At 34.0% G+C, this 25,488-nt stretch overlaps 2 protein-coding genes across 4 annotated transcripts; both read left to right on the plus strand.

Annotated features, from left to right (window-relative positions):
- Positions 1 to 4,163: 4,163 nt before the first annotated feature.
- Positions 4,164 to 7,705, plus strand: LOC143583384 (putative glycerol-3-phosphate dehydrogenase [NAD(+)] 1, cytosolic). Of its 3 annotated transcripts, XM_077065700.1 has the most exons (6): positions 4,164 to 4,216; positions 4,316 to 4,975; positions 5,768 to 5,989; positions 6,057 to 6,304; positions 6,383 to 6,522; positions 7,402 to 7,705. In XM_077065700.1, the coding sequence occupies exons 2-6, from the start codon at positions 4,318 to 4,320 to the stop codon at positions 7,523 to 7,525; spliced, it is 1,392 nt and encodes a 463-aa protein (XP_076921815.1). In that variant the 5' UTR covers positions 4,164 to 4,216; positions 4,316 to 4,317; the 3' UTR covers positions 7,526 to 7,705. The 3 variants fall into 3 exon arrangements, with proteins under 3 accessions (XP_076921815.1, XP_076921816.1, XP_076921814.1); XM_077065701.1 differs by having other exon boundaries at positions 4,172 to 4,975; positions 5,768 to 6,016; positions 6,054 to 6,304; XM_077065699.1 differs by having other exon boundaries at positions 4,172 to 4,975.
- A 15,087-nt stretch (positions 7,706 to 22,792) lies between these two features.
- Positions 22,793 to 25,184, plus strand: LOC143583385 (UDP-URONIC ACID TRANSPORTER 1-like). Its single transcript, XM_077065702.1, has 4 exons — positions 22,793 to 23,319; positions 23,599 to 23,702; positions 23,808 to 24,036; positions 24,733 to 25,184. The coding sequence occupies exons 1-4, from the start codon at positions 22,861 to 22,863 to the stop codon at positions 24,877 to 24,879; spliced, it is 939 nt and encodes a 312-aa protein (XP_076921817.1). The 5' UTR covers positions 22,793 to 22,860; the 3' UTR covers positions 24,880 to 25,184.
- The last annotated feature ends 304 nt before the right edge of the window (positions 25,185 to 25,488 follow it).

Genomic DNA, 25,488 nt, shown 5'->3' on the forward strand with positions numbered 1-25,488 from the left:
CAAATCATAAAAATACAAAACCCAATTGCTTCCAGAGAATGTGTACATACAAACATATAAGGAACACTTACCTCCATTGCGGGGACTGAGAGGAATTGTGAGGGCAAACATCGGCCATACTTATACCATAGAAGATTATTGCAACCTTTGATTGCACAATGATTAAGGGGTTTTTATTTTGTATTGCAATTGAAGGTGGGATTGAATGAATAATTAATTAATTAGAACAAATGGATACAAAATGAAATCTATACCCGGTCATCGAATTCAATAGGACCCCTAAACCTTCTGTCTTTGAACGGTTGCATTCAATTTAGTATTTTGATGTTTCGAATAGCAAAATCAATAGGGTAGGTATTCAATAGGACCTAAACCTTCGTTTGTCTACGAATGCTTATAGAATATAATGAATTCTAGTATTTACTAATATTCCAATTTTGTCCTTAAATCCTTGCATTATAAACTTGCACCGAACGCTTTCAGAACGAATCGGGATATTGCTAAATTACTTTTTCTGCTCAATTGTGGAATGTCGTTTATGTCCTCATCCTCTAATTGTGAAATCACGTTAACTGCTCATAACTCGTGCTCATGGTTTTGAAACCCGGCCCGGCCGCGGTTCGACCAGGACCCGGCCTTAATACCGGTCCGGGTCGGGGTGTATAACCCGTTTTCTATTGGGCCGGCCGGTCTGCGCGGGCGCCGGTTGGACCGGACCCGGTGAACCGCCGGTTGAACCGGTAGAACAGTATTTTATTAAATTAAAAATAAGATGCGCCGGTCAGGGATCGAACGCGGGTGGTTTCCGAGATGAAAACCTTAAGGAATAAGCCACAAATCATCCAACCAAGCATCATACATGTGACTTTTGATGAAAAATAAGACCTATATATGTAAATAGCACATTCTAATGTTAGATAAAAATGGAAATTATATCAGATAAGGAAATAAATCTTGTTTATATTAAAGCTTCTAGTAAATCTTGATAAATTAATAAATAAATGAAAACTAAATCATAGAAAGATTATTATTTTATATATATATATATATATATATATAAATTATATATATTAATATTATTTATTTATTTATGACGTCATCCGGGTCAAATAACGGTCCGACCTTCCGGGTCGGTCCGACCTTTGACCCGGTAAGGCATCCGGGTCAACGCCCGGGCCGGGTCTAAAAACATTGCTCGTGCTTAATAATATATATATATATATATATATATATATATATATATATATATATATATATATATATAGTTAGTATCATTCAAGAATTCTAAAAAAGTTTAAGAACTCATAGGAACTCTAAACAACCAAACATTTTTTTAATTTCTTTTATATTAACATTATTTAAGAGTAGTTTTACCATATTTTATATAAAAAGTTTTGATTACATATATTAATCACAAGCTTACATATGTGTAAAATTTATGTACTAGCAAATTTACATAGGTGTAAAACAAAACATATATATGTATAAAAACTAATTTTCAAAATTTTAATTGTAAATATAGATATAAAAATGATAAAGCTACACCCAAATAACATCAACATACAAAAAGTTTTATAAAAAACGTTAGTTTTCAAAAGTTACTTCAAGTTCTTAAATTATTTAACAGTTCTGTAATAATACTCATCATATATATATATATAGGGTTGTTATCATTTAAAAACTCTAAAAAAGTTAAGAACTCTTAGGAATCCTTAACAAACATTTTTTTAATTTTTTTATATATTAATATTATTTAATAGTAGTTTTATCATATTTTATATAAATTTTTTTGATTATATATATTAATCACAAGTTTACATATATGTAAAATTTATGTACTAACAAATTTACATATGTGTTAAACAAATCATAGATATGTATAAAAATTAATTTTCAAAATTGTAATTGTAGATATAGACATAAACAATAATAAAACAAATCTCAAGAACATTAACATACAAATTTTTTTATAAAAACGTTAGTTTTCTAGGGTTCCTTCAAGTTTTTTTAAATAATTTTACAGTTTTGTAATGATATTTATCCTATAATGTTATGAATAAATAAATAATATATTATGTTATATATAAAGTACAGAGTTAGGTTATCGTATAATAATCTTTAACGTACAAAGACGCACGCGAATTACGCTCAATGCAAAAACAAAACGCTTAAAGGCAAAAACAAAACGTTCAAGGCCAAAAAAATAAAAAACACTCAAAGGCCAGGATACGAAAAACGCTCAAGAATCCGTAATACGCTCAAAACAGGTTTCGTGAAGAAAAGTAAAAAATCGATCGATTAACGATCCAAATCTGTTTTTTTTTTCGGTTAATCGATGATTAATTGGCCATGTATTGATGATTTCGAGATCTTGTAATGTGATTTTATGGATCAATTTCATGAATTTAAATATTTTTGTACGTTAAGGATTATTGTATTGTATCATTTATCTAAAAGATTTTTTTTATAAAAACGTTAGTTTTCAAGGGTTCCTTCAAGTTTTTAAATAATTTTACAGTTCTGTAATGATACTCATATATATATATATATATATATATATATATATATATATAATGTTATGAATAAATAAATAATATATTATGTTATATATAAAGTACAGAGTTAGGTTATCGTATAATAATCTTTAACGTACAAAGACGCACCCGAATTACGCTCAATGCAAAAACAAAACGCTTAAAGGCAAAAACAAAACGTTCAAGGCCAAAAAAATAAAAAACACTCAAAAGCCAGGATACGAAAAACGCTCAAGAATCCGTAATACGCTCAAAACAGGTTTCGTGAAGAAAAGTAAAAAATCGATCGATTAACGATCCAAATCTGTTTTTTTTCGGTTAATCGATGATTAATTGGCCATGTATTAATGATTTCGAGATATTGTAATGTAATTTTATGGATCAATTTCATGAATTTAAATATTTTTGTACGTTAAGGATTATTGTATTGTATCATTTATCTAAAAGTATAATTGAAAATTATATATAAAAATAGGCAGCATTACTGTACGCTAATGACTTAACGTACGGTAGGCACGCGAGACGCTCAAAGGCAAAAACCTAAAACGTTCGTAAAACGCTCATTAAACGCTCAAAAACGGTATTTGTGAAAAAAAGTGAAAAATTGATCGATTAACCATCCAAAACTGTTTTTTTCCAGTAAACCAATGATTGATTAGATATGCATTGACGATTCCGAGATGTTTGGATGTGATTTTATGTATCGATTCGTGAAAAAATTGATTCTCGTACGTATTGTACGTTAAGACATTATTGTATTTGATCTTTTCCCTATAAAAATTTTCTAATCTTCTATACTCTCTAATAAAAAGATACAAGTTTTGTCACTTGTCACTTCAAAATTCAACCTCACAATTTTTAACTAATTTATAATAGTAAAATAATAGTTTCCATTTTTAAAATTTGTGCTTCAAAACTTGTTAATTTAATATTTACTTAATATTTTTTTCAAATATTTATAATTATCTTTTATTTAAAAATTCTTTTAAACACTATTATAAAAGGACTGTATTAATAGTGTTTAACGGGTTTATTGTTTATTGTATACTGATTATTTATTAAATATATTTTCAAGAACTACTCGTGTAGTACAGAGTCTTAAACTAGTTATAAATATATGAAAACTAATTAATAAATAGTAAACAAGTCGACCTCAAACGAGTCAAGTTCGGGCTCGGCTTGTAATTAATGCCCCGAGAAAACAACAAGGAGTTGATGAACAGAAGAGACAGTGGTGTTTTGTTTTGAAAGACGAAAGCAAAATGAACAACGTGATTCAACCACCTTCATTAATGGCGACCAGAAACCCATTCTTCCTTATTTTTAATAATCTTCCTCCATTATGGCCGCTTACCCATTTTCATCATCATCATCATCATCATCATCATCATTATAAATAAATGCCTCTACACCCTAACTTCATGTATTCACATTCATTTACACTCACCAAATTCATCATCAGAGTACAATTTTGAAGGTTCAATTATCTAACTTTAATTGATTAGTAGTAGTTCATTGTTGGTTTCGCCTTTAATTTATTAAGTTTGTATTTATGGTTGGACAGGTGAACCAATTACCAACCTTGTCTGAGTTTACTAAGTCATTGTGATTTTAGGGCTTGTAATAATACTAGACATATGCATATGCCAATTAATATCTTTTCTTTGGTAGCTCTGATTTAGGTGAGAATTCTACCTATATACTTAATTCATATAATCCAATGCTTCTGCCCATACTTGTGATCACAAAACTGAAATTAGGGTTTTTTTTTATTTTGAAAGTTATGGTGGGAAGCATTGAGGTTATGATGCCGAATCTGCTTTCAAACGGGGCGGTTTCGCATAATAACGGTTTAGAGGAAAAGCTAGATGTGTTTAGACGCGTTCTTGGAAAGTCTGATGATGATTTGTTAAAGATTGTTGGAGTCGGTGCGGGCGCGTGGGGCAGCGTGTTTGCGGCTCTGCTTCAAGATTCGTACGGTCGGTTTCGCGACAAGGTTCAGATTAGGATATGGAGAAGGGGTGGAAGAACGGTTGATCGAGCCACTGCTGAACATCTGTTTGAGGTGATTAATTCGAGGGAAGATGTGTTGAGGAGGTTAATTAGACGTTGTGCGTATTTGAAGTATGTTGAAGCGAGGTTAGGTGACCGGATTCTTTACGCGGATGAGATTTTGAAAGACGGGTTTTGTTTGAATATGGTGGATACGCCTCTTTGTCCCATGAAAGTTGTTACTAATTTGCAGGAAGCGGTTTGGGATGCTGATATTGTGGTTAATGGGTTGCCTTCGACTGAAACGCGTGAGGTTTTTGAAGAGATTAGTAAATATTGGAAGGAGAGAATTAGCCCACCAATTATTATCTCGTTGTCGAAGGGTATAGAAGCTGCTTTAGATCCCGTTCCTCATATTATTACTCCGACGCAGATGATCAGCAGGGCAAGTAAGTGTTTTTTTTATCTCGAATTAATCTTTAATCACTGTGACATTATTGTTGTATCATGATTAATTTTCTGATTTTGTTGATATGTTTGCATATAAGAATTTACCTTGTTTAGATTGTATCACTTTGTGTGCATAGATTGTTGCAAGAAAGTCTGGTTTATGATGTTTGAGTTTATATATTAAGATAAACTTGATGTTCCTAGTCCCTAGATTAGCCTTCATGTTATGAAGATCAAAGAGGGTTGATTTTTTGGATTGCACTTAACCAAGGGTACAAATGTAACGATTATCTGAAATATTGGTGCATTGTGTTTTGTATCGTATAGTGGACTCTTTCTTGGACGCACGGGTAAATATATGATCGTACAAAAAGGGAAACTTTTACGGTGAATTAAAATCGTGTGTGGGTGGGGGGCCAAGTTTGTTTGACTGACAAGACAATATTTATTTGTTTTCTTATTTTCCTTTTATGAATAGTAAAATTCATCTAATATGAACTGGTTTGACGGTCAATACAGTTTTTTGTTTTTTTTATTTATTTTTATGTATAGTTAATTCATTTAATATGATTACAAAAACATATTGAAAACAATGTCCCGAATTATTAATAAACCAATTTAGGAGTTTGTAAACCCTCGAGTATGTATTGCGTGCTGTTTTAGCTGTTTAACTCGGCTTTTGTAGCCAGATTTTGTAATTTTAATATATTTAACATTTGACTAGTTAGCAATGGTACAACCGAAGTTGACACTTTTTTACATCATTTGTAATAATAATTTTTTTGTTATAGCTGGGGTTCCAAAGGAAAACATATTATATCTTGGTGGACCAAATATTGCTTCTGAAATTTACAACAAAGAATATGCGAATGCACGAATTTGTGGGGATGAAAAGTGGAGGATACCACTTGCAAAGTTTCTAAGACAACCGCATTTTATAGTATGGGACAATAGTGATCTTGTCACACATGAAGTTATGGGAGGATTAAAAAATGTTTATGCAATTGGAGCCGGTAAGATGAAATATGTTTTACATCATATTTAAACTGGATAATTGATTTTTGGTTTTATTAATTTCAGGAATGGTAGCAAGTTTGACCAATGAAAGCGCAACCAGCAAATCGGTGTATTTTGCACACTGCACATCGGAGATGATATTCATCACTCATTTATTAACTGAAGAGCCCGAAAAACTTGCTGGACCGTTGCTTGCAGACACTTATGTGACACTTTTGAAAGGGCGTAACGCGTGGTACGGGCAAATGATTGCAAAAGGAGAATTGAGTCTTGATATGGGTGATAGCATTAGTGGTAAAGGGATGATTCAGGTACACTTAATTTAATAACTTTCCTTTTTTTATTGTTTGATTATTGTTAATTAAATTATATGTTTTTTTGGTTTATAGGGAGTATCTGCAGTGGGGGCATTTTATGAGCTTTTGAGTCAATCGAGCTTGAGTGTATTGCATCCGAATGAAAAAAAGCCTGTTGAACCGGTTGAATTGTGTCCTATCTTGAAGACGTTATACAAAATACTCATAAAAAGGTAGGCTTGTAAGCGAACCGAATGAACACGAACGGAGCATGTTCGTGTTCGTTTGTTTAAATTTAAGCGTACGGACGATTGAACACAAACAGTTAAACGAACAGGAGTTTCTTGTTCGTGTTTGATCGTTGATAAAATGAGCATGTTCATTTGTTTACGGTATAAATGAGCATAACTGAGCTAAAACTAGTTAAAAGTAATATGAATAACAAAGCGGTGGGCCTTTAAAGTTATTAAAACTATACTAAGTTGTAACGGGCCAAAAACTTTTAAATGAATATGTTAATGAATGAACTTAAACAAACGTAAACTAATGAACATATATGAGCGTAAATGAACGGACATAAACTGAACAAACGAGGCCTATGTTCATGTTAGTTCGTTTGTTTATTAAATAAATGTTAGCTCATTTATATGCCTATATGAAGAGATAATCTTTCATTTAAACACATGCACCTAATATAATATGCAAATGCTTAACTTTACATGTAACTGAACTGGAAATCAGTTGTGGAAATATCATATAATGGTCATAAAATAGACCGAATTTGTAAACGAAATATAATAAAAAGGGGCTGTTTCTTGACTTGACCCCATGATTATCTGTTACAGTAATCAAACATATGATTGAAGGCTTGTCCCTACAATTAAAATCCATGAGTAGACTTGTCATCTTATTTTGACAACTAGTAATTAATACATTCGGTGCAACTTTATTGGTGGAGTCATTTAACATATCAAGCTTATCTTTGATGATATGACATGAAGAAAGTATAAATAAATTTAGTTTTAAACAAAAGAGAAATTGGGACCTACCCGTCTTTATTTATAACACATTAATATGTAGTTACAACTTCCAACATGATTTTTGGCTTTCAGGGAACAAGATTCACGAGCGATTCTTGAGGCACTCAGAGACGAGAGATTGAACGATCCGCGTGAAAGAATTGAGATTGCTCAGAGTCATGCGTTCTACAAGCCTTCACTTCTTGGTCAGCCTTGATCACACCCTGTTTGGACGTCTATCTAGTAATAATAAGAACATATGCAACATGTTTATTATTAATTATTATCTTTTTAATGATTATAACTACCATAAGTTCCTATAAAACGATTATGGTATTTTCCAGATGCTAATATTTTGAAAGTTATGTATCTAGTCCTGTTTGTCTCTTGCCCTAAATGAACATCTGCAGTGTGTTGTCTTAAATTCAAGCCATGAGTATGTTGTTCTAGACATTATTGAATCAGGATCTAACATATCTGGTTTTCAAGTTCTTCGTATGTGAAACATGTGTTGCAGCAGAAACTATAAACTTGAACCGAAAATTATGTTGGTTATAGAATTTCACCAGGGAACCTGCAAACACATTTAGTTCTTGCTAAATTGTATGCACTAGCATCTATCAATGTCAAATTTGGATCTTAGATCCCACTGGAGACCGTAGCCATCAAATCGTTTTTTTCAATGGCTTTCTTGCATGAGCCCCTGGTAAGGCTCCGCCCCTTGGACTATGTGCCTGAAATTATAATAGTCTCGAACAAGCGTGTACTTCACTCCTAATATGTATTGATGTAAGCTATAACTTCACTTTGTTGTTAAAATCCAATTGTATTAAAATGACATGATGACATTGAAATCACCGACACTATTGGCTAACATAATTCTTTTTTTAATGAATAAGTATTGCTAAATTATTAATGTACTAGTTTGAGGCCCGTGTATTACACGGGTAATTGTTGAAAAATTTAAACATAGATCATTAAGTGAAATACAGTCAACAAATTGATCATATATTGTTAATACAATTAAAATAAAACTAAAATTACAGAAATTACATAAGTAAGATTACACAAATATGTTACAAATAGGTAAAAACTTCCTTTTACACTACATTTGTTATTGTATTAGCAGGTATACATTGTTTATCAAAAATCAAAATTTTTAGTCCATGTCTGCCTGTAACTCGTAATAAAGTAACATATAGACCTGCTTATAACTCTTGATATAGCTATATATAGTTGTGTGTGTGACAAAAATGGTTCTCCAAGTACATGCAAACTCTAGATAAATGATAATATATATCCATGATACTAATAAAAGAAAAATTCATACAAATAATATGTCATAGCTTTTAATCAATTAATATGATGTCATTTGAGAACATTTCCTCAGTTAACCAAAAAAGACATGATTATCCCAAAAATCATATACTTAAACTTTGATGATATAATTATCCTTAGAATCTTTACAAATTTTTAATTGACTTTATATTTTACAATTAAAAATTGTATAATCAAGCAAAATAAAAACCGAAAATTTAAATATAACAAAATGATTTGTTTATTTCATATGAATGTAATTGCCAGGAAAATGAAAAATACATAATAACCCTAAAACCATATTCAAATAATAGTGATTATTATGAGTTAAAAGAATATTAGAAGATTTAAAGTTGCATAAAATGAATGTAGTGATTCTTATTTATAATATTTGAAAGTAGGCTGCCACTGTTACCCGTAACATGAACCCAACCCAAGAAAACCCGTATCTGAACCCAAACTAACCTGACCCGAGAATCTCGAACCCAAGAAAGTACTAACCCGAACCTGAATCGAAGTAATTCGTGTTGGTTCTTGGGTCCGAATTCTAGGTTTCGGGTCAACCCGAAAATTTTTTAATTTTAAAATCATATGTATTTTTAGGTATTAAAGGCTAAGCCTTAGCCGCTGACGTTATTAGAATTTAGTCTAAGTCCATTGTTCTCATTCCACATATTATGAATCGAATGTTTATTATTTTGAATATAAACCATAACAAACAATTTAATTAACACTTTAAAATTCACTAATTATCTCTTGTCAATCCATATGGAGACTACTTATTATATGTAGTAATGGATTTAGTTGGAATAAACCTATAGTTTTAATGTCATATAATGAAATGACTTAAAAAATAAGGACCATATATGAAAATTGATTGAAAAAAAAGATGAGGAGGGCTATGTTGACAAGTGGCAAAATTGGTAGGCTTTTATTAGAATAAATAGATTTTTTAATGAAATTTATGCACATTTATTTATTTTTGTGTCTTTAAATATAGGAAAATTGGACTATAATAATCCAAACTGTTGTCTGTTTACCAATATTAATCCCAACTAATAATGTGACTACTAATAATCCCAACTTTCATTATTGTTATCAATAACAATCCTATTTTAACAAACCACTAACTCAGTTAACTTTTTATGGTATGGCGTGTGACGTTGCAAAATAAATTTATTCTAAAATACAAAATACGTTGTGTTAATATGATAGTGGGCCACATAAGCCTAAACCCCTCCTCCCTCCCGCTGGTCTTCATCACCAACCCTCGCCAGCCGGCCACACCAACAAGCCACCATCCGTCAACGTCAACGACCGCTGCAGTGACGACAATGACGAGACACCTAAGTAAACAACCCTATTGGACGACCTGTCAAAGACCGAAACACGTAAGTCAACGGCCTACTTCCCCTGGAGCTTGGCAAGCCCCGACCAAGATCACGTAAGCGATTACTCGGAGTCAGATTTAGATAGATCTGAACCTAGCTCACCAATCACCATACACTTTTGTATGTTGTAATATTGTAATACCAACTTGTCAAACCAAGATCATTATCAATTTATAAAAATAACGCTTCATGTGTATGTAAATGTCACGATACCGGCGCTAATTTTAATAAATTAATGTATCAATGTAAATTCGGGTGGTTTTGGTTACATTTTTTTTTATGGTATTAGAACTAAAAAACTGTATAGCTTATAATGAAAAATTATATATTTAGGACATTTGTTCGGCCACTAAAATCTGTGCGTTACGGTGGCGAGTCGACACAGAATTCGGATTTTGTTACTTTCGTTACGCTACTGGAACTAAAAAAAAAAAGAAAACTTGTACAACCTATGATAAAAAAAAATATAACGAATTTATTTGGTCAGTAAAACTCGGACGTTGCATTAACGAGTCGACATGAATTTGATCAGTTTCAATTACGTTTGTTACTTCAACGATTACGAAACTAGAAAAAAAGTTTTTTTTTTAAACATTGAAATACAATAAGCGTTGTTTTGAGGCACCAAGTTTATTATTATTAAACAAAATGACAAAAGACGTCATTTATGTTTGCATGGTTTTTCAATAGACGTTTTCTGGTAAACTTAATGACATAAAACATCTTTTATATTTGTCAACTCTATCACGTTTTGTCCTTTAACCCTAACCCAGTTAAGTATTTTCGTTAAATTTGATCATGTGCAATGCACATGAGGATATATTTGTAAATTCATAAATATAATTTACTTACTAATTAAAACTAAAAATAAAAGGAAAAATCAAAGCTCTCTCTCTCTCTCTTTACACCACATAACCCACCGGACCACCACCACAGCAGCGTTGCATCAGAGATCCAAAACCCAATGCTAGGATTTCGGCACAAGCTAGGGTTCCGGCACCAGTCCAAAACCCGGTTAGGATTTTCTGGCGATGCTAGGGTTCCGACACGAGGGCAGCAGCGCCGATGAACGAGAAACATAGACCCACCTAAACCTCTAACAGATCCACCTTATTATCCCTGTCAATCGGTTCTTGGCCTTTTAATTTTGATACAACTCTGCCATTTTTGCCCTTTTTCCATATCTAATCTCCTTCGCGTGTTCAGTTTGGCCGGCTCAACATCAATTTAGTGATTGTCGGATATAAAACGAGAATAATAAACGGGGTTATGATAAGAAATTGGGTGTATAAATGGGGGCAACATCCAATCCAGTTAATTACGATTGTGGCGGTGGTGGTGGTTGGACGGTGTATAACAAACCATAAAATAAAAAGTAAAGGAAATAGAAGAACGAAAATCCCATCCCATATTGGTGGAAGAAAGAAATGAAGAAGGTATCACTATAGTATAAATAGGTTTGTAAGTTTCTTGTCCCACATCGCTAGAATATAAAACTAGTGAGTTCTTTATAAGAAAGAAAATTCCTATGTTAATGTTCTTATAAGACATATCACACCCAGTGGTCCTAGCGGAGGGTGCGAAGCACCCGAACGCGCACGCGCACGGACTCGGGCACGGGCGAAGTACCACGGGCAATGTGGCGCTTTGATGGCGCACTTTACACTTCGCAGGCCTAAGGCTGACTCAACTTGCTATAAATAGGAAGCCAATGGGACTTCAATCCTTGCTCAAAAATCTGTTCTCTCTGGAATTTCTCACACACATATAAACTATATATTAATAGTATAATACCCGAGTTATTGTAACGATACCCGATCGAAAGAAATATACACGAATCCGAAAGCTCTGCCTGTTAAGGTATGACATTGTGCCATCGTGTAAAGTTTCTACTCTCGTGATTATCGTTATGATTATTGGTTTTATACTAATCTAGGTATACTACATTGTGTTTATCCTATGTGCTTAATACCAGGAAGTGTAACTTAATTGTAAACTTGCAAGGTGAGACATTCAAGTTTTTATACCACTCACATTTGCGTGAGATAACTATTTTTCCGACACTGTCATGGTGATTTCAAAACCTACAAAACCCATGATAGATTGTCTAAATATTTTCAAATGTATTTATAAAGTATTTTAAATACATTACAGTGATTAAGTCTCTGTAAACTTACGGGATGATTACTACTAGTATTGTGGGGTTTTGTATACAAGGCTTGCCTACTGGGCTATTACACGTTACTTATTGGACAAGTGTTAGCCAATAAGTAATATGACCACAGTCATAGATACGGTCGAGTGACAAGTACCTTTCGGTAATTTGTAAGCAGACAGATGTAAAAACATCTTAATGCTGTAACTGTAAAATGTGTCATTTACAAATGAATGTACTCACCAGTATTTCTTGCTGATCAAATATTTTAAACATATTTCATGTGACTTGTTAGAGACAAATGAATGATGCTTGCGGGCTTCCAGCTTAAATAAGTGGCTTGTCACCAGAATAAAGAAACGTGTTTTGTAAATAAGGGTTTAACCCTATAAAATTTATGTTTGTATCAAAAGGGACTAAATTACCGTTTTATCATAATAATAATCATGGTTTTTTTTATAACTCTGATCATTTTTCCTAACTGCGGTTCTAATGAAATTTTCCGATGCAAAATAATTTAATAAACGCCGATACCACCAATCAATGTTCACGGCTCCCCTCCCGGGGTATAGGGGTCGGGGGTGTGACACGGTGATGGTACCAAAATGGACGAGAGAGAGAGAGAGAGAGAGAGAGAGAGAGAGAGAGATTATTTTACATATATATATATATATATATATATATATATCTATGTTTTATTTTTAGTTATTAAATATATTTATAAATTTACAAATATACCCTCATGTGCATTGTACATGACCAAATTTAACGAAAATACTTAACTGGGTTAGGGTCGAAGGACAAAACGTGATAGAGTTTTCAAATATAAATGATGTTTTCTGTCATTAATTTTGTCAAAGGACGTCCATTGAAAAACCGTGTAAACATAAAGGACGTTTTTTGCCATTTTATCTTATTATTATTTTGTCTATAGTTATGATTATAATTATTAATATTTTATTATTGAAAACACTTATTTTAATTTGAATTCATGATTTGACTCTTAGTTGGGCGGGCATGTTTGTGTTCGGGTTTATTTTATTTATTTTGAACGAATATCAAACATAGAATGCTTACGTATTCTATATGGGGGACCCAATGGCAAACAACTGGTCCAACAAGCCGTACAGAGCTCTTAAGTGTCTATTAATTATCTCCAGTTTCGAGGAAAACTCACCCGTCCGAAGGCCCACTGGTAGTAAAACCCGGACGCCCTCATGATCGAACGGAAGATCATAAAGATTTCAATCTTCTTTCATTGAGCCACCTATGTTCTCCCAAAGTGTTGTAATTGGGGATTGAACTTGGTCTCCAATAAGAAACTCATATTTCCTACCACTATACCACATTGTAAGGACGTGTTGAGATTTATCTATGTTTTAAAAACTGAACTAAGCCCGAAATTTAAAGGTTGTTACGTATATCAGTATATGCTCAACCGTAACACAAATAAAACATGAGTGAATGCCTAATAATTTTTCTGGAGTAAATAACAAAATACCTTATGATAAAATTAAACAAAACCAAACCAAACCAAAAATAAATTAAGGAAAAAATAACAACCGACATTAAGGCTTGGCGGCTTCTACTTTATATATAAGGCTCTTCCTAAATCCTAATTACCCTAAGGGATACTCTCTCTTTCGTTCGAACACATGTCTTTTTACGGTGTTGTATACCGATCATCAAGGGTTTTCATAATCGTAAACGGAGGGCCTAATGATCGCATGGACATATTAATCGAGATCAACAATGTTAAAGATTATATGGAATCATCAGCAACTGCAATCGTCCATGAGTACAATATTCAATATATCTACAACTCCTTGTTTGAAGGCGGGCCACCTTATAAAACTTGCCGCTTGCAATTCACTGAGGATAAGGGGTCCGTGGTCCGCGCCAGTTATGTGTATCATAATGAGTTTGGACAAGTGTTGCATCATGTTGACAATGCATATAATCATGATTCAGCTATGTGCAACGCAAGGTGGGTGTTATCGTGGGAACGGGTTCGTAAGAACGTACCAAAGGCTATTGAAGATTATGCAGTGAAGACAAGTAGAATTAGATTGGTTAAGGAGAATGATGATGAAGAATGTTGTGCAATTTGTTTGGAAGGATATCAAGAGGAAGATATGATTGGAACAATGGTACGATGCCAACATAGGTATCATGACGAATGCACAAGAAGTGGTTAAAAAGGAAGACTTGGTGTGTGATTTGTAGGGCTAGTGTTTTTCGTATTTATTTACTATTAGTTAATTCTGATTTGTTTTTTTTTATTTACTAAGTCTGTGTGTTGTGGACATTTAACGAAGATGAATATAACCTATCATATTGGGTCACATGGCGGACTAAACCCCTTGTCGTTCGTTCCACCATCGAATTCACCCCGTTGTCATTTGCGTCGCTGAATTTTCATCAATTTGTGAGCGAAACCATCAATTATTCATGCCTTACAATTTTTTTTGTGTCAGTATTTAATATATGATTAGAATGTAATGTATGAATAATTATTGTTAGGATTAATTTAACTTTTGAAAACACTTAAATACATAACACTAATGACTATCTTATCTTATAATTATAATATTATTAAAAGATTAAATATCCAATTTGATTCAAACAATAAAGATTTACTCAAATTTTAAATTCTCTCCAATTCCTTTATTTAGAACATAATCTATCATTACATGTTTTGGGGAACACATAATGTATACTAAATCATACCAACTTTGCCACAAACACGTACTATTTTGCCACCACCTATAATTACCCCTTCGTCCGGTCTTGATCTAACAAGTTGTGGTTAACTAGCTAGCTTCGATAAATATTAGTCGGGCCGATCATACTAGAGAACAATAATTTGTTGAGAAAAAGAAGAGTAAAAGTTATTTCAACAAATTTAATAATAGGTTTTAGAAAAATTAGAAGAGTAAAATGGTAAAAGTATCAATTGGATGTGACTCAATGGTAGAGCAATTACTTTATTAGTGAGAGGTAGGGGGTTCAAACCTCACTATCACTAATTTATATAGGAGATATGAGGAATGACCATGGCTTGCCAGGGTTCGAGTCCTGAGCTCACCCGGTTTTACCGGCTCCTCGCTGTTGTGCCATTTGGCGGGCGTGGGGTCGGGTTTTATCCGGTGAATCCCTCAATAGGTGGACCGCTAGGAGCTCCGTCCGTCCGAACTAGTGGCCGGCTCGGGATACCTTTAGCCAATGGGGGCCGCGTACGGAGTACCCGGCGTTACTTAGTTGGTCGTTCAAAAAAAATGGTAAATGTATTAACTGATTACACGAACAAAATATTTGATTTTAAAAGTTCTTCAACACATTTAATAATAGGTTTACCATACTTAGGGGAGACGGGGCACCGCGTGATGGAGCTCCCATCATGCGTGATGGCTCTTACCACACCGCCGCCACTGCCTTGTCAAGCTTGAGTGATGAGATTTGCGTGATGGCCATCACGCATATAGTGGGTTTGAGTGATGAAACTCTCTTTCTCTCTCTCTCTATATATATATATACCTCAAATACACTTCTCTCACTCACACAAAAACCTATATATATATATGTATGTATTTATACCAAAACCTATCACACCACAACACACCACCCAAAATCCATCAAATGTGATAGATTTAGAGCTTGTGATGTGGCACATCATCATTGGGTGGTGTGTTTGAGGAAAATGGAACCACCCCTCCCCTTACCACGACAATGCCTCATCTTCTTAATTATAAGTTACGCATATTTGTATTGGTTCAAGTAAAAGCTTAAATTTAAATAAATTTAATATGTTACATAAGCATTCTCATTAACTAACAGACCTTTCAACTATGTGTTGTAAGCTAACTATAGATTGAATAACTAAAATCGAAAAAAGGAAAGGAAAAAAGTTTGATTGTATCGGTAAAAGTCTAATAGCCTAATTACTAAATTTGAGCCAATCACACGGTAAATCCACTTGGGCTTTATTCCATTGAGCCTCATGTGTTTAGTTGGGCTAGGATCCAACCTAGGTTCGTTATATGTAGTATTTGCCTTCTATCTATGTCTATATCTATATCTAATGAGTAAAAGATGGGTAAATTAAGACGTTTGTTTTTAAGTAAAATAAAAATTTAATACATAACTTACAACTCAACAAAACATGTTGAAAAGGACAATACTGTCCTTTAAAAGATAAATATCACCTACAATTTCAAATCATTAAAAATAGTTACAATTTTGATCCTTAGACTTTAATAACCTTTTATAAATTTAAACATTAATTACACCCTTAATCTTTTACCTATATGCTCCTTTTATTTTCACTTTTAACCCAACTTCACCCATGAAATTTAAAAGGTTATAACTTTTTATACATTAATATTTTTTATAAAACATTAAACATTGCACCATAAAAACGAGAATTTTATTATCTTTAATTTGATTATCATATTGTTATAGTTTTTTGCAGTTAAAAAAACAACATTTACGTATGGGTGTTTGCGGTCTGGTTTTGATGGTTTTTATATTAAATCGTGATCCAAACTGTAAGTAACCTTTTTTTGTCGTCGAAAACTGAAACCACCCCATTGAAAATCGAAATCGACTGGCTAAAAGTTAAAGAAAAAATAATCAATCGTGGAATTAAACCAATTACCGGTTTGAACGGTTTCAAACAGAACAATGATCACACATAAACTTGTAATGAGATTACCAAAGTTCGAGTTTCCCGCTGCATCGCGTGGACACCCGTCTAGTAAACATATAATTAACATCTTGGTGCATATCTGCCAAACACATAAGCAAGTTATAATATCATATATCATACACATGCTATTATTTAGTCGGTTTTAAAATGCAAGAAAAAAGGGTTCAATTTTAAGACGTTATACGGTACAAACAGTTGGTATATACTAAAAAAATGCTTTATTTCGAATATAACTTTGTTTTCATAAAGTTTATATCTCAGTATCAAGAAAAATAATCAAAACCGAGTATTTTGTTTTTTATTTAGTGAACGCAAATTATAAAAGAATAATCATATTTATTAAAAATTTAATTCATAATATATAAGATGTGAAACTGTAAAAATAAAACTAAAAAATAAAAAATGGACCTGGGTGTTGGGCCCGGTACAAAAAATAAGAAATCATATCATAAATCATTGATATAGCTTTAAATTAAATAAGTCGGTTATGAATTTGTTTCCTTATAAAAAGTAGGCGATCAGTTGTAAATTCATTCATTGGAAACCTTTGTTAATTAGTTGTTACAAATTAACCCTGAAACCTTAATTTGTCGAACTTCTTTCTCGTACGATGATGAACACGAAACGTCAAAACTCTGCGTACGATGAAGACCAACACTTGAAGAAGCATAAATCAGTTCAAAGATGTTCATCGTCACCTCAACCTAACGCCCTGGTAACATACGACGAGGTCGAAGAACATGATATCGATCATGCACTCGCGCGTTACAAAAGGAAAACTGAAACCCGTAGAGATTGTCCATACCTTTATACGATTAATCGCCAGGGTTTGAACTTCGAGTTTGAGAAGAAGTGTTCGGTGTCTCTATCAAGGTTGAACGTCTATGCATGCTTGGTGTGCGGTATATATCTCCAAGGGAGAGGCAAGAAGTCACATGCATATAATCATAGCCTTAAGGCAGGACATCATGTTTACATCAATCTTCGCACACAAAAGGTGTATTGTCTGCCTGATGGCTATGAAATTTGTGATCCTTCACTCGATGATGTACGACAACTTCTTAACCCAAGGATTAGCAATGATACACATAGACAATGCTTGAAGGATAATTTTCTCTTTCATCGATTTGCTCTCGTCTGAAACAGAAGGCGGTGTTATAAGGTCACTTCTCGTGAACAAATAAATTCATGCATTCACGACCATACATTTGAAGTGATGCTTATGTAAAAGTTAAGTTCTAGTTTTGAATAACTAGGTTTGGATATTGATGTATGAGTTGAGAATTTGTAGTTGTAATTTTGTTTTTTAGTGTTTCGTATTGAAATTAAACGTTTGGTTGATATATATTAAAGTTTGGTTAATTTTGTCATAATCCTCAATGTAGTGTAACAAATTAATGTTTAGCACTCAAGTAGCAAAGTTCACCATCATGACCCCTCAATATAGAATAGATCGTAACGCCTCGACGCCATCTAGTGCGTAAATAACATCGGTTACGTAATATTTCAAGTTCCTAAGTTCAACATCATGTCTCTTGTCTATCCACCAAAATGGATCATGTTAAGTCCATTACTGAATGGTTCTATAATCATTCTAAAAATAAGGTTTGTAAATTAGTTAGGTCCTTAAATGAATTACAACGGGCACCTAAAATGTGAACTGAATCCATATATGATATATAGGGCTGTTCAAAATGGTTGCCGCTCGCCGTTCGTTCGTCGTTAGCTCGAAAAATGCTCGTTCGATTTCGGCTCGGTTTGGAAGTGAGTTGCTCGGCTCGGTTCGGTTTAAAAACAATCCAAGCACGAGCAAAGCCTCGCTCGTTTTGGTTCGGTTCGTTTTGCTCGAATTATTTTTTATTTATTAGTTTTATATATAAACTTTATGAATATATATAAAAGTATACTATTTTTTTAAAGTTTTTAAAATTTCAATCTTGTGTTGAATTCAAAGTTCAAATTTAAACAATAGCCGCTCGTTTGATATATGTTTTTTGTTAACTTTGAGTTTTATACATTTTAAAGGTGGAATTTTAGACAATTTAGAGTTGAAAGTCTTGAAATAATGATATTTTGAAGTTTTAGAAATTTAAAATTGGAAACTTTGTACGAAACCAAGCAAAACCAAGCCGAACCAAGCCGCTCGGTTTCAAACCGAACCAAGTTCAAGCATTAAGATATCGTTCGTTTCTTTAAATTCAATCCTTTCGGTTCGGCTCGCTTTCAAACCAAACCAAGTATGAGCATGTCCGCGTTCGGTTCGTGAATAGCCCTAATGATATATGATGATTTGTACATAGTAAAAATGACTTCTTGTTTTTCTTTCAAATCGGTTTCTAAGTATGTGATCTTCTTAACGGTATATGTAGATGAAATTGTGTTGATTGGTAGTAACAAATCTTATATAAATTATGTTAAAAGAATAATCAAGGAAAAGATTTTAGATAAAAGGCTTAGAGAAGTTAAAAGTATTTTTTCGGGGAATAGAAGTTTTAGAATCGGACTTGGGTGTGTGTTTAACGCCCCGTTAACAATCACAGCGTGATGTTTGAGGCGTTAAGAAGCTGATGTGGCCAAGGTTTAACACCCACGTGAGCCCACGACGCATAGTCTTAATATTTTGATTTATGGATAAAGTAGTGGATTCCCATAATTTATGGCAGCTTTAAGCCATCTTGAAAAAAGAATGCAAATCTAATATATCATCAAAAATTCAAAATATACAAGTGCATTTGATAACACAAAAATATCGAAGAATTTTCATTTTGTTTTCCACGATATATATGCTTTTCTTAAGACAATTCATAAAGTGGCAACACACCTAGACATGGGTTGAGAAAACGATTCATATTCACCTGTTTTAGCAAATATCCTAATCTAGTCTCTTTTATAAGTGACATGCCGCCTAACCCGTTGGATCCACTACCACATAGTTTACCCAGTGAGTAAAATGTCTGGATTTGCCACTAGTAGCTATGGTATACCGCGCCATCTTTAAAGTAAGTACAACACATGATTTGTAAGGCCCCGTTACCGATAGCCCTACTTTGGTGTTGGATTTACTCATAAACACAATTCTAAAATCAGAGTTAATTAAAAACTTTCGCGGAATAATAAAATAGTCAACCATTCGATACAATCATCCATAATTTGTCTTTTTAAAACATAACATAAAACATAGTGTCAAAACATCACGACCAATCTTCAGATGCCAGCCTCTTCAGTATTGCCATGTGTCTCCCTCAAGCCAGCTGTCTCAGTCGATTAGCCTGCGTGCATACTAAAAGCCAGCTACGCTGGGTGAGTTCTAGTTAATCAGGCAATGTACAATACATTCACACTTTTACATATGCACCCGAGGGTACTTACCCTCCTATTGTCTTACATACTTACGTACTTTCATTCTTTCTTTCGTATTAACATATATACTCTCATTCATACACATACATTTTAAAGAGCCTTCCGCCCTATAACCTTCGCCGATATTATTAGGGTCGGTCCCCTACATTCGCCGATATTATTAGGGTCGGTTCCCTACATTCGCTGACATTATTAGGGTCGGTTCCCTACATTCGCCGACATTATTAGGGTCGGTTCCCTTGTTCTATCTATGCCTTTCGTACCTTTCTATACATTCATAATTATAACTTTCATACGTCCATACATCATCTATACATCATATATATGTCAATCATAACTTTATACTATCCCTTAACGGCACATGCAATATCCGAAGATCGTTCATGCATCGTCAAGCATTCATTCATACATAAATCACATAAGGCATATACCTACCACTTAAGGTAAGTGTATTAACTAATCAAATCGAGTATGCACACAGCCTCGAAAACATAGCAAGGAAATAGGGCTAGAAACTCACCTGAACGCGGTTACGTTCACCGTTAATCGTAATCCCTTTCTTGAGCTGTGCACGGCTAACTGTATAATATTTACATGTGTCAATTAACTATCGCTATTCATATCGTACTTCTATATTTATATAACCCACAACGAACGGGGGTCCGGGGGCAGCGCCCCTGGCAGCGGGGTTTAGGGGCGGCAGCCCCTAGCGGGGTCCAAGGGGCAGAGCCCCTGGCTGGGGTTAAGCTGCCAGGTCAGATTGGAAAAATTTTATTTTCATTAGTTGTCTTAACACATTTTCCATTAGGATTCTAAATTATTTTCTAAGATGGGCTTATTTAAATCAGGTCCAAATATCTATCATCTGGCTCAATTTGGGTTCAGGCCCAAGGCCCAACAGAACTGTGGCCGAGAACTTAAGACTGGGAACCCTCCGAGAACTCGTGACCGAGAACCCATATGGTTTGACCGAGAACTCGTATGTTGACCGAGATCTCATACTTGGGCGAGAACTCGTGTTTTCGGCCGAGAACCTTGACCGAGAACACATGGTGACTGCATGTTTGACCGAGAACCCTATGGTTTGACCAAGGATTCTTAAATTTGGCCGAAGACACCCAGCTCAGCTAATTTTCTATATTATGTTTATATTTTGCCCAGTTTACTTGTACTGAGGTTCAAATCATGGATCTTTAATCCTTTATCATCATCATTCATACCCGATTGCACCCATTACTATCACGGCTTCAAGATCTATCCCGTTTTAGGCATAAAGCTTAGACCTTTATAGAGTTAAAACGTTATAGGCTAGATCTAGGGTTTATCTATGAGCCGTATACTACCATAAGTCTATAAGGTTCATTTTAATCATCAAGTTTGCATTTTTATGGAACATCTAGGCCCGATCTACTCTAGGGTTAAGTTTCATGGCTAACCGTCCATAAAAACGTAATCTTTAAGGTTAAGAACATACCTTTATACGGCTAATAGGCCACAGCTTGACTTGTTTATCAACCTTTATCTTGTATCTAGCTCGTGTAATCAATATCTAATGGTATTTGGCTTGGATTTGGTCTTGGATCTCTCTCTTTCTCTCTCGGCCGTAAATAGGAAGGGTTTGTGTGTGTTATGGAGGTGTAGGGGGAATAAGATGGATATTATGGATGAAAATGGGAAGGATTAGGGTTTAAGGGTTATTTATACTCCCTTAGGATCTAAGGCCATCTTTCCTTTTTGGTCCATAATTACCTCCATCTAATTTACCTACTTATCTTACCATCTTTACTATTATACCATTTATTCATTAACTCAAGTAAACTTTTCGTCATACAATAAATATAAAATATTATTATTTGAAATTTTAGGGTGTTATATGATTGCTACAAATTCACAATAATATATTACAATACGTGTTAGAACATCCCTTGTCATTAAAAATTGCTTCTTTGGTGGTTATGTATAACAATTTGCTCAGAAATCTTAATTAATCTAGAAAAATAGAAAATTGGAAAACAATAGGAGATGAGGTGGAAGGTGAGATGGCATTGAAATAGGGAAAATGAGTGTGAAAGTAGGTGAGTTTTCAACAAATTTTCAAGAAGTACAAGAAGAAAGTTGAAACAATAAGAGAAAGGATAAATTATTTGGATCCAAGAAAAATGGTGTGCCATCTCATGATTTTGTGAAAAATAACAGATTTTGCGAAATCGGTATCAACATGGCAGGCTTATTTTTATATCTGAACTGTCATTTGAATTATTGACGGACTACTGATCCATCCAATCATCTTCATTTCTCAAGTATAGAACCATGAGATGCTTCGTACGTTGGCACATCCTCAAAAGAAAGCTCAAAATCACCTCAACCACTATAATCGATAATTTCATTGCTTTTTAAGTTATATTTTCTATCACACAACAACCTAATAATTTAAATATTCACGGTAAAAACTATGAAAAACATTTGTTCCAAGTTCCAACAAAAACCAACACAAATTCACCCCACCCCAATAAATCAAGATCCAAAATAAAACCCACAAAATAATTACACTTGAATAAAATCCCACCCAATAACCCACCTCCATCTTGATCGTCATCCACCCCCTAGATCCACTGACCAAAATGTCAGCTTCATCTTCTTCTTCTTCTTCACGAATATTATTCATATCTTCACTTATCATCCTCTGGTACTCCTCAAACATCGGTGTCCTCCTCTTAAACAAACTATTACTATCCAATTACGGCTTCAAGTTCCCAATCTTCCTCACAATGTGCCACATGTCAGCCTGTGCCATCCTCAGTTACATCTCCATCGTCTTCCTTAAACTTGTCCCCTTCCAGAAGATCAAATCCAGGTCCCAGTTTTTAAGGATTGCCACTCTCAGCATTGTCTTTTGTGGGTCGGTTGTCGGTGGGAATATTTCCTTGAGATTCTTGCCCGTTTCGTTTAATCAAGCTGTCGGTGCCACGACACCGTTTTTTACGGCGTTGTTTGCGTATTTGATGACTTTGAAGAGAGAGTCTTGGGTTACTTATTGTATTCTTGTGCCTGTTGTTACTGGTGTTGTCATTGCTAGTGGGGTGTGTGTTTTAACCCTTTATTGAATTAGTTAATTAATTGTTTGATCTCGTCTTGATCAGTCCGATTTTCGTATATAAAGTTATAAAGTACCAATCTTTAGTTATTGAGCAGGGATCTTGATCTGTAGTTTGATGTTAATATGTCACTGATTTAAGTTTACTAAAAGGGTATTTTATACTTTTTAGCAATTCATGATCATCATTCATGTTCGCGGTATCTTGAAATTTGATGCCAATGAATATGATAATGAACGAAACTAATTAAGTTATTTGTGACAGGGCGAGCCGAGTTTTCATTTATATGGATTTATTATGTGCATAAGTGCGACCGCTGCTAGGGCTTTCAAGTCAGTTCTTCAAGGGATCCTGCTTTCTTCCGAGGGGTAATTTGTTTTCCGCTTGAATGATAGATTGAGTATCTATACTATAAATAATATTTGTTATGGTTGATATTAACATTTAGCGTATGACTTGATGTGTATTTGTAGGGAGAAATTGAATTCTATGAATTTGTTGCTATATATGTCTCCGGTTGCTATTATTGTTTTGTTGCCGGCTGTACTTGTGATGGAACCGGATGTGATAGATGTTACCGTCTCTCTTGCAATGGAGCATAGGTTCATGTGGGTGCTGCTTTTGATTAACTCAACTATGGCTTATACAGCTAACTTGACTAACTTTTTGGTGACTAAGAACACGAGTGCATTGACACTGCAGGTTTGTCACTCGCCATCTTGATTCCTTTTGCATTGTTTGTATTAATTAATGTGGCCGTGACGGGTTGGGTATGCTTGATTGAACAATTAATGTATCTACAAAAGTTGTATTCTTAAAATGATAATCGTTTATATAGATGAAAATATGAAATGATTTGGAAGGTTGTAACTTGTAAGCACTTGAAGACCATTAAAGTGACTTTTGACCGTTTGGCTCGTTTGACTAGTTCTTCTATAGCTACTTTTTTCCTATTTAAGTTAATATAGAAAACCTGAAATGACTCATTGTCATATGATCAATTTTCAAACGCTGATGATTTATATCGATTTTTATTAATAATATGAGTAAATATTCTCTCTGCAACGTTCTACACGTTGCAGAACTCGGTTGTTTATAGAAGTTATATTCAGAAACTTAAAAGGTAACTGACTAACTTCTCTTGAAGTTAAATTGTTAGTCGGTTTGATCTAAAAAGTCAAAAACGGTTTACCAAAGCCGAGTCCAAAAGGACCTTTGTACTTTTACATCAAATGGAGTAGGAATCGGTTCCTTTTTAATTGTATGTTTTTCAAAAGCGGCTGTAAACTTTTTTTTTAAACAACCAAGTATAATATAATGCTTCACACAACTGTAACACATAGTTTTATGAAAACAAGATAGTTTGTCTTGGAATTGAACTTTGTAAATAACGATCAGGTACTTGGGAATGCCAAAGGGGCGGTAGCAGTCGTTATCTCAATACTTCTTTTCAGAAACCCAGTGACAGTTGTAGGTATAGCTGGTTACTCGATGACGGTTATGGGGGTGGTTGCTTATGGAGAAGCCAAGAGAAGATACCAATGATATTTGCAGCCAGTCACCTTTTGTATGTGGAGTATGTGGATCTATGATTAAACATGGCGAGAAGACGAGTATTCTTTTATTAACGGATTTAATGAACTTTAATGAGCATATAATAGAGTTTTTATACGCAGATTCTAGTCTATCTAATGAATATTTGGCTGTTTTTGTTTAGAAAAAGTTTGTTTTTATTCGATCGTGGTATGTAATTTGTTAGCATTAGATTTGACTGTGTCAAAGTCAATATTGTTATGTGGCTTGTTCCTGTTAACTATCCCGCATTCCCGCTATTATTCATGTGTTTGCACTGTTGTATCTTGTCATAAACTGTTAGGTTCTAGTTTTAGTAATTGCAGATTTGGTGATGATTTAAAACTAATTAGTTAAGAAAAGGATAAAAAAGGTTTTTTGTATTTAGGGTTTTTTTTAAACACTAGCAAGGTGCTAGAACTATCAAATACAAACACTAACGATCGACACACGGCTGCATAGGCCCAAGCCGAAAGACCAAATAAAGGATACAAAACGCCTATTACAATCGAAAACTACACCAAATAAGGACTTTATGACGCGCATTAGACGTGCACAAAATAACCGGTTCCGGAACCGAAC

This window comes from Bidens hawaiensis, unplaced genomic scaffold (assembly GCF_021521415.1).
Source record: "Bidens hawaiensis isolate Kalapana, Puna unplaced genomic scaffold, B.hawaiensis_p1.1 tig00032380_1, whole genome shotgun sequence".
NCBI classification, from domain to species: domain Eukaryota; kingdom Viridiplantae; phylum Streptophyta; class Magnoliopsida; order Asterales; family Asteraceae; genus Bidens; species Bidens hawaiensis.

Bases quoted from the DNA above. Each gene is read 5' to 3' on its own strand.
- LOC143583384 (XM_077065701.1), top strand. From the start codon at position 4,255: ATGCTTCTGCCCATACTTGTGATCACAAAACTGAAATTAGGGTTTTTT. The intron at 4,976-5,767 runs GTAAGTGTTTTT...TTTTTGTTATAG, and splicing joins GCAGATGATCAGCAGGGCAA to CTGGGGTTCCAAAGGAAAAC. The intron at 6,305-6,382 runs GTACACTTAATT...TTTGGTTTATAG, and splicing joins GTGGTAAAGGGATGATTCAG to GGAGTATCTGCAGTGGGGGC.
- LOC143583385 (XM_077065702.1), top strand. From the start codon at position 22,861: ATGTCAGCTTCATCTTCTTCTTCTTCTTCACGAATATTATTCATATCT. The intron at 23,703-23,807 runs GTAATTTGTTTT...GTGTATTTGTAG, and splicing joins ATCCTGCTTTCTTCCGAGGG to GGAGAAATTGAATTCTATGA. The intron at 24,037-24,732 runs GTTTGTCACTCG...AATAACGATCAG, and splicing joins CGAGTGCATTGACACTGCAG to GTACTTGGGAATGCCAAAGG.